The sequence below is a fragment of the Durio zibethinus genome, chromosome 6 (genome assembly GCF_047325235.1).
Source record: "Durio zibethinus cultivar Kanyao isolate XHJ-2024 chromosome 6, ASM4732523v1, whole genome shotgun sequence".
NCBI lineage: Eukaryota > Viridiplantae > Streptophyta > Magnoliopsida > Malvales > Malvaceae > Durio > Durio zibethinus.
In genome coordinates, this window is record NC_143167.1 from 2,882,884 (window position 1) to 2,892,168 (window position 9,285).

At 33.6% G+C, this 9,285-nt stretch overlaps 1 protein-coding gene across 1 annotated transcript; it reads right to left on the reverse strand.

The window, feature by feature from the left end:
* Positions 1–245: 245 nt before the first annotated feature.
* LOC111285812 (protein argonaute 4-like) lies at positions 246–6,189 on the reverse strand. Its single transcript, XM_089763314.1, has 22 exons — positions 5,959–6,189; positions 5,652–5,857; positions 5,353–5,577; positions 5,121–5,257; positions 4,942–5,039; positions 4,751–4,848; positions 4,426–4,597; positions 4,212–4,328; positions 4,027–4,134; positions 3,828–3,890; positions 3,629–3,742; positions 3,350–3,518; positions 3,147–3,259; positions 2,868–3,005; positions 2,605–2,735; positions 2,264–2,329; positions 1,566–1,629; positions 1,297–1,408; positions 1,132–1,205; positions 726–820; positions 605–636; positions 246–421 (listed from the first exon to the last, which is right to left on the reverse strand). Exons 1-22 carry the CDS (start codon positions 6,187–6,189, stop codon positions 246–248), a joined length of 2,739 nt encoding a protein of 912 aa, XP_089619440.1.
* Between the last annotated feature and the right edge of the window lie 3,096 nt (positions 6,190–9,285).

The window sequence follows — 9,285 nt, forward strand, 5'->3', positions numbered from 1 at the left end:
CTTCTCTAAACCAAACAGGAAAAAGCCACTGTGAATTACCTAGTCAAGCATTCATATCTTTAGATACGTTAGGGGCTAAGCATCCAAAAAGTTTATAATCAAAATGGATGATGATTCAGAGAACAGCACATCATCATCGGAACAAGTCTGATAGCCCTAACTCTAAAGGATAAATATACTTAAAAAGAGTTTCAGATCAGTTGTTGGTAAAACCAAAAGCCTATAGAAAACATGGTCCAAAGGTCTCAGCAGAAGAACATAGAATCGGAGACATTCTTGTTCAACCACGGCAGCTGCGGAACAGGTACGGCTCCAGGAGCAGTCACCCCACCATGGCTTGAGGATGTCTCAGGAGCCTCATCAAACTTCAGGAAAGTCCCCAACTGCGAAGCTGCCAAATGCGCATAGCAAATAGGAGCAACTGCAATCCAAAGTAAGATTGAAACAAACACCTTTAAGAAATGGAAATACAGAATCAAGCAAAAAACGGCAAACTATTCTCTGGAGATCAAGTGGGAAAATCATTAGGTAAACCAAATTAACTTGGCGTTTGAGAAAAAGCATATCATAAACACTAGGGAAGCAGCTCAACCAGAATACTTACCTACTGATATGGCAGTGGTACTTCTTTGATACCTGCATTAGAAAGAGATTACAAGGAATGCAACAGTGATTACAGCTTAAAACATCTATGAAGAAATTACAACACATGATTATACACTTACACATATGATAGAGAATGGACAAGTTCCTGCAGATCGTCGACCGAATATCCACTCTCATCTAAGAGAACATGATAATGGGTAGGCCTTGTGGTTCCCTGAACAGCAAACACAAATTATAAAAACAAAGCAACATTATAATAAAAGATGAAGGGCTATACCCATAAGACACAGCAAAAGCATCGAGCACAACTTGGATGAGGAAACCAGCCACAATTGGAACTTTAATCTCAGTTGTAAGTTTTCTTTCACAACAAAACATACATGACAGCCTTAAAATACAAACAATGAATTCTGGATAGAGATGGCAAGTACAAATGTAGTTGGCAACATCTGACCAATTAAGTGAGACAAAATTGCAAAATCAACAACCATTCATCAACTGAAACAAAATTCTAGAAAAACTTACAGTCATTCCAGCATGTGCACATAGATAAAAGTCATTGTTCTGTGGATGACAAATTGTGTTGTCTATCACAGTTCCTGCATAATAATTAAAAAAAAAAAAAGATCGATTTTAACAACTATAACAGAGGTACCAGATGACATGCATCAAATAATGAGTGAGCCTCACCAGGTAGAACATTATCAGGAGATCCCTGCTGGAAAAACCTTGTATGATGACTTTTTTGTGCTGCAATGACCACAAACTGGGGGTTCCAATTCTCATCAAGAAACTTGCAAGCCTATAAAGTAAACGTTAACCAGAGATGTTTTATCCCGAGCACTATCATCTTAAGACTGATTTATAACTAGCACAGTTTTCTTACTTTTTTTGCATGAATAACTAAAAAAGAAATGTACAATTTTCAGTTTCCATGATTGAAGGGCACTACTGCATACCTCAATAATTTGACCCAGTTCAGTGTTCAAAACTTGATTGAACTGTGACTCGCTAACCCCATCCCTGAGTTGAACCAAGAATAATGAGCAAGTAAGCAATATTGCATTAGCATCCGAATAAAATGTAACAGAAAGATCAGCAAAATAACCGCAAACTAGATTACAAGAAATATGTAAAGAGATATGATGGTTCATAAAAAATGTTACATTCATAGAACCTAACCATACAAAACAGAAATCTAAATCTTAGTTAGGGCATTAGATGGGATTTACATCATTTTAAGTCATATAGCCAGAGCAGAAAATGAGGATAATAGAAAAGGCTAAAAAATGAGAATGTTCAGAAGCATTTCAAACAGCAGGCAGCAAGGAACATGCTAGGTTGATTAAAAGTTTAAAGGACAACTTGTACAATCTGTAAGCAACATGAAGAGACTAAGCAGATCAAATATACTTGAATATCAATACAGCATTTCACAAGTAAAAAGATGATTTAAAAGAATAAATACACCCATTACTTGAAGTCAATACAAATAGAGTTTGCAAAGCAGAGACCAAGCCGTGGCAATTAAGAACTAGGAAAACCAAATTTTGCATCCCTGAGTTCCCTAAAAATGTATTCTTTCAAAATGTATGATTTAGAATATTGATATTATATAGAATGAACGTGAGAAACAGCAAAATGTAAAATAAGAAACCTGAATATGATGATTTGAGTAGGCTTTCTCTGTCCTGAGCTTCTATAAAAGTCCAATACAGCCTGCCTGATGTCAAAGAAAATACGTTAGGTACACAAACTATAAACATTATATTCTCAAAAGTTAAAATACTACGACATAAATGATTACCAGCAGAATAACATATTCTTATTACAACACACCCCCAATGACGCCCCAAGCAAGAAGAGAGAAACAATAATAAGGATACAAAAAATAAATTTTCAGCATATAACTTGTCCCTTTTTTTGGATAAACGATGTCCTTATTTTGGCCAATACTTGTCCCTTCGTTAGTCAAATAACTTTAAGATTGAAACGTACCTCATAAGACCTCCATCCACCTGGTCAGACACTCGTTTGAATAGTGAATCTACCATTACAACCTTGGGTGACTGTGTCCGAACAGATGCCCTATAGCGGGAAATCGAAGGCCACTGCCTGGAGTTAACCACCTACAATTAAATACAATTAAAAAATCTCACAAAATTTGTAGTACAGAGAGACTGCCAATTCACATCTCTATAACTGCTTGCAATTGATTGAAACTCAAGAAACCCAATGATAAGGAATAAGATCTTCCCTACCGCAGCTATTGACGGGACATCGGACTGCCCAGGAGAGCCATGTGACACACCCATGCCAAGGATCATAGTTGGAACACTTGAAACGACAGGGAATGAAAGTGTTTGTTCAATTGATAACATTGAATTCAGTCCTCCGAGCTGTGAGCAGATTATGATATTAGCAGGTTTAATTATAAATAGAACAATAACCCTTATGGTTTAACTACAGAAGATTAGAACTGCAACCAGAGGAATGACTCAAGTTAAAAAAAAAAAAAAAATCATTGGACGGAAGCAGACCTTTGCATTGATCTTGAGAAGCAGATTCGTAAGGTAGTTGTCATTGAACCTAGTTGGAGCCATACACTGAGTGACTATGCCAAAGTGACCCAGATTTTTTCGCTTCCATGGACCTTAGAAAATTCATTGAACTTACAACGTAAGCAAAAGGCTTGAAGAAAAACATGCATAGACAATGTATCAACAGATGCGTTTGTGCACACCATAAAGACCGGAAATTTTCCTATCGGGCAGCAGACAGAGAAGGAACCGTGGAGTTTTATGAGTAAGTTTAGATTGCAGCTCATCAAACATCTTCTCCACTCTACCCAAAGGAGAGAGACGTCTGTTCTCATTCATCTCTGTGAACACACCTAATGGACTATCCACACGCTGAAAAAGAGACATGGAAAAGAACTTGAGCCAACAAGTTGAATTCTATAACGTATGTGCTGACTGACAATACCAATACAACCAGTACAAAAATTAGACAACAAACTTACAATTCCTTTCATTTCTCCGCATCTCATCAGATCCCGCACAAGTTTATTTACATCACAACGTGCCGAGAAGTTAACAACACCCCAATCTTCAATCCTAGTTGGCTCCACAAATCTCTACGAAAGCATAACTGAACTGTTGAGAAACAAGAGATGAAACATATGTAAGATAGAAGGCTGCAAAAGCAAAGAAGCTATAGACCTTATTGTTGAAATTCCATCGCCCATTCCGTGGCAAGAAATGTTCACCATCGCCCACTCTTATCTGTCATCAAAAGATAACTCAATTGGCATGTAGATCTAAAAGAAGGATCATTAAAATAACCCTCAACAACCAGCATACATGTACAAAATATCAAAGAAACAAACAAAATTCAGAAAGATAAATATCATTAACCTACCCATGGAGCTGGCAGAATACGGCCTTCCACTTGGATGAAATTAGAGCTGATAGAAACACCACATGAACGCAGCATTGGTTCAGCCCCATAATTACTGTTATGCAAAGCCTGCACAAAAATTTGCAACACTCATCGGTTGTAGAACAAGTGGAATGTTGAGAGTCAAAAACTTATAATAGACCTACGTTAGACAAGATACTCAGTCTTTCTTGAGGCTTCTGCCTTGATTTTTCGACTAGCGAAGCTCTTTGGAAAGTGGATAGCGCTTTTGTGTAGCGTTGCAAGGACACCAAAGTGCAGAGCTATGGCATTGCAACAGGTGCACAACAAATCATAGACAAGAATTAGTTGCTAAGCATATATCATGTAACAAAACAAAACCACAATGCACCCATTCACCTCCATAGGAATATATGTTGGCCGATTTGGCATGCCAACATTAATGCATCGCAAATCTGCAGAATAATCCAACTGTATCTTGCGATGGGTGACAAAATATTCATAAACAGTAATCTCCACAGTCTCAGCTTCACCAGTCTCATTCTTCGTACTTTTCTGCTTCCATGAGAACCTGCATTATGGACACAGTACACAACAAATAAAAAATAATAACTTTAAACTGAAGTATTACACAACATGCCAGTAGGAAAAGCTCAAAGTTAAATAGTAGCCAATTTAGCACAAATCAAAGAAAAAGCACTATTGTGAGACCAGGAAACCATACATCTGATCTTTGCAGTAAAGGTCACTCAATCCGGTAATCTTGTACTCCAGATTGGATGGTCTGACTTTTACCCTCAGATTTTTAAGCACTTGTTTTGCCTATTCAGGGTTTCAAGTAATTGCGGTTTAATAATTAATAATTGATGCAAAGAACTCTAATTCACTTGGCTAAAAAATGTAGTTATTGATAACCTTGTTCCAGTCCAGGCAGTGAGGATCTCTCATATTCTGATTGTCAAGTAAAAAATCCAATACTGGACCGGGCCGAATTATCATTGTATTTGATGCATCTGAAACACAAAGAGAAATAGTAATTAAACAAACAATACAAAGCACACAAATGCAAAAGCGCTGAGAGATAAGGTTCCAACCAATATTCAGTGAAAGGCCTCCTTGAGTAGCTCTGAAACTTGAATGGAACCCCCTGCATCCTAGGACACCACCGCCAATGTTTGTATAATTATTTTCATCATCTTGGAAAAAAGATTGGCGAACGTGTAGGCATCCCCTATGAAAGTCATTGTAATGTCCGAATAAATATAATATCCGGGATCAAAACCTACAAGTGGAGAAAAGAATATGCAGCCACATATTTTAACTCACCGTTTTGCAGCATGCTGCCGTAAAATGATATCTAGCATCCTCAGGGCTTGTTGTGAGTTTTCTGATTCTTGTCCATACAGAGCATTTTGAATGGCTTGCATGGGAATCTTTGCGGCAAAGCTAATCTCCACGTTAAAAGTCTTTGACTGATGCATATGTCTTAATATATTCCTTCCACGCTCTTTAGGGCTTTCATTGCCATCAGGGCTTGCATTCCTATTGTTTCTATACATAAAAAATTAATGACAATGAATGGGAGCAGTATAAATACTTCAAATCAATCTAAAGTGCACGTCAACCTGTTGGATGTAACATCCACAAGTACAACAGGAAACTCAAGCTTGGTACTTGGGAGAGGACCAACAGTAAATAAACTCTTCTCCCCATCATATGCAAAGTCCTTTCCAGCCAACTCACTGCTGTAGGTCTCATGCAACTTATCTATCACCTTTCTTCCAACACCCTTCCCATCCACTGGGCGACCATCTTCGTAAGAAAGAGAAACCTGTTGAACCAAAATGCAAAAGAAGAAGAAACTTGCATCAATAATTTCTATTTACCAATGAGAAAAAAAAGAGAAGCAGAGCGAAGTAAGCAATTACGTACACTGTAATGGAAGAAATGTCCATCAACACTTCCAACATTCACTTTGAAGTGATTTGTGAGAATAGATATCTTCTGCCCTTTAGATCCAAAACCTTTCCTGGCCATTGGGACACGTACAACCTTCTTTGCAGGTTCAGATTCTGATTCGTTTGGTACTGCATTGCGCGGCAGAGGCAGGGGAGGAGGAAGAGTGCCTGTTGCCCCACTTCCCTCATCCTCAGACGAGTCCATTTCCTAACCAAGAAAAAATTTCTTACATGAAAGAAAAATAAAATATAGTAAGCACTTAAGATTAGCTACAAGACAAATTCCCTAAAAGGTAGGTAATAGTATCATTTCATGGATAAAAAGATTAGCTATAACCAGGCAGAAAAAAATAATTACTCTTAACTTGATAAATTAGTTATTACCAACAAAAGAGAGAAAACTAGAAACAATCACTCTTGACATATCACAATTTTAAAACTCGTCATTTTATATAATTTGGTATCTAGTTCACTTAAATTAGATAGTGTTTATTTATATATATGGTTTTTCTTTATAAAATTGTATTTTTTTTTTAAACTTTAAATATCCTAAGAGAAATCAACAAAGATATATCTTTTTTTTAGAGAAACATAAACATAGAAATTTAAAGAATTCAGAAAATAGAATAATGACTTAAAAATTAGATTAAAAATTTTTGTATTTGTATCGTGTAAATACTAAATTTCACGTATTTTATAAAAATTATGTGTAACAATTAATATAAATAAAAAATATGAAATATGGTTTTTAATTTTGTTAAACCATATATAATTATTATTAAAATTATAAATCATATTTCTTTCGTGTTATTTATTAATATTGTATTTCGTATTCCCTTTATTTGTATCATATTTATGTTATGTTTTCATGTGATATATTATCTTAACAAAGTGAAAACAACAACATGATATTTTTTTCTACTAATATACTCAAAATAAGATTTTTTTTTTCTACCTACATATTCAAAATGAGATTTTTTTTTTAACAATATGCTCATTCGCCAAAAAGAAAAACAAAGTCAATATGTTCATACGTCAAAAAAAAAAATCAAAGCACCAAAACTATATAATATTTAAAAATGAGATTTTTTTTTCCTCACAAAATGCTTAGAAAATCACATGCATGCACATGAAAGACGTGTTTACGAAGGATACCAATATTACCTAAAAATCAGAGGATCTGTAGAAAAAAAATAAAAAAGCGTATGTTGATGAATGCTGGAACTTCCACAAGAAAAAAAAAAATAGAGAAATAAGCACAAATGGTAATATAAAAGAAAAAGAAACCCTTCAGAGTACCAAAAAAAAGAAACCTTTAAGAATATGAGCTTGAACGCAGAGGTACCAAGGCTGGCTATGCACTAAAAAGGTTAACATGAAGAGGCAAAAAGGTACTGTTTTTAGCATAAAAGTCAAAACTTTAACCAAATATATTGCATCATTTAAGGGGTAGAACGAAAATATACCAGAAAGTAAATACCTTTAGCACATCAAAAGACAGTAAAAGACTATAGCTGCAGAGGAAGAGTACATGAAGCGACAAAAAGCTTGTAAACGGAGTTAAAAATCCCAACTGAAGCAAAAATGCACAGCTTTCTAATGGCTTGATGATAAGATGACAAAAAAGAAACCTTTTTTACTGTAAAAGAACTGAATAATAAAATCAAATAACAAGGTTACGAAAGGTATATGTCTTTAAAAATAGAAAAGTGCTCTACACTAACGAAAAACTACAGTCTTTAAAAATAGAAAAAAAAAAAAAAACAGCTAAAAAGGTGCAAACTTGAAGCGTTTGTTGAAAAACTAGAAACAAAAAATGGCAACGAAGCACAGATCATACTCAAGAAAGAAGAAAACCCTTGAAAAACCCACCCACTGAAGCAGCATTGCAATGAACAACGTTTAAAATTTTTCAAGAACAAAGGAACTTTCAAAAATACCTCAAAAAACCAGTAAAAAAAGTCCTAAGATGAAAAACACAAGAGAAAAACACTGAAACCAAACAGGTTTCAGAGAAAAAAATACCTGAAATTTGGAGAGCAAATGAAAGATAGAAACCCTAAAACTCAAAGAGACTCGCAAATACAAATACCCTCTTATCGTTTTTTTTCTCTCACGAAAAAAGCTATAAAGCGAGTGAAATGAACCCCCAGGGACCACCCGTCTTTGTCTTTGCCTTAATTTATATCCTCTGCATCGCAACTTACACGATTATGCTGCTTTACCACATCTGCACCGTCCACCTGGTCAATACTTTATTCATAATATGCATGAAAATTTTTTGAATGATTATGGTTTTTTCAATAATTATATAAGTGTTTATATTGATGCATTGTTAGTATATAAATTTTATACGTTATCAGTGAACTAAATGTTATTATTAATAAAATGAATCAAATAATATCACTTCATTAATATATAAATTTTGTTAAAATTAATTTTTACATATTTATTTTAAAAATTGATATTTGGTCATTAATAAAATGATTTCATTTTATTTAGTGACTATATATAAAATTTATACACTGATTATGTGTCAAATATAAACTCATTATATAAACTTAAGATATAGGAATGGTACCACATATATTAAAAAAGTCATTACTTTTTTATTAAAGACAACTAAAACTTATCTAAAATAAAATGTTTGAACTAAGACAAATTAATTTTACTATACTATAGTCGCATAGCAATAATCATTTATTAAAAAAGTATTAATTGGCATAATTAATCATTTTACATAAATATATAAAAGTTAAAATCTTTAGTAAAAATAAAATATTCAATATAGATGACTTATATTATTGACATATATGTACAATCTTAAAAAGTTATTATGTGTCATATAATAATGAATTTTATTTTATTTGATGCATTTTTAATTTGAAAATAAATTGATTATATTTATTGTTTTATTATTTATCTTAAATCACTCTTAACTAAAATTTCAATTTGATGGTTTTAGGTTAATTGAGATATCAAAATTGCGAATTTGTTGGGTAAAAAAAATTGGATTGGGTGGAGAAGGGTGATTTGGGTAAAAAAATGAAAAACAAAAAGGAAAATAGTGTTGGGACCACGTACTTATATATATAACTATGATGTGATTTTGCATGACAAGTTGTGGTAGATTAAGATATTCAAAATTAAATACCGTATAGAATAATTATACAGCTTTTTATAGGAGTAGATTTTTTTTTATATTAAACTTTAAATGTTTTATCAACCACTTTGAATTCAATAATTAAATATTTTTTCACAAAAAAATGTTAAAAAAATTTTTATCTGTCCATAAATGATT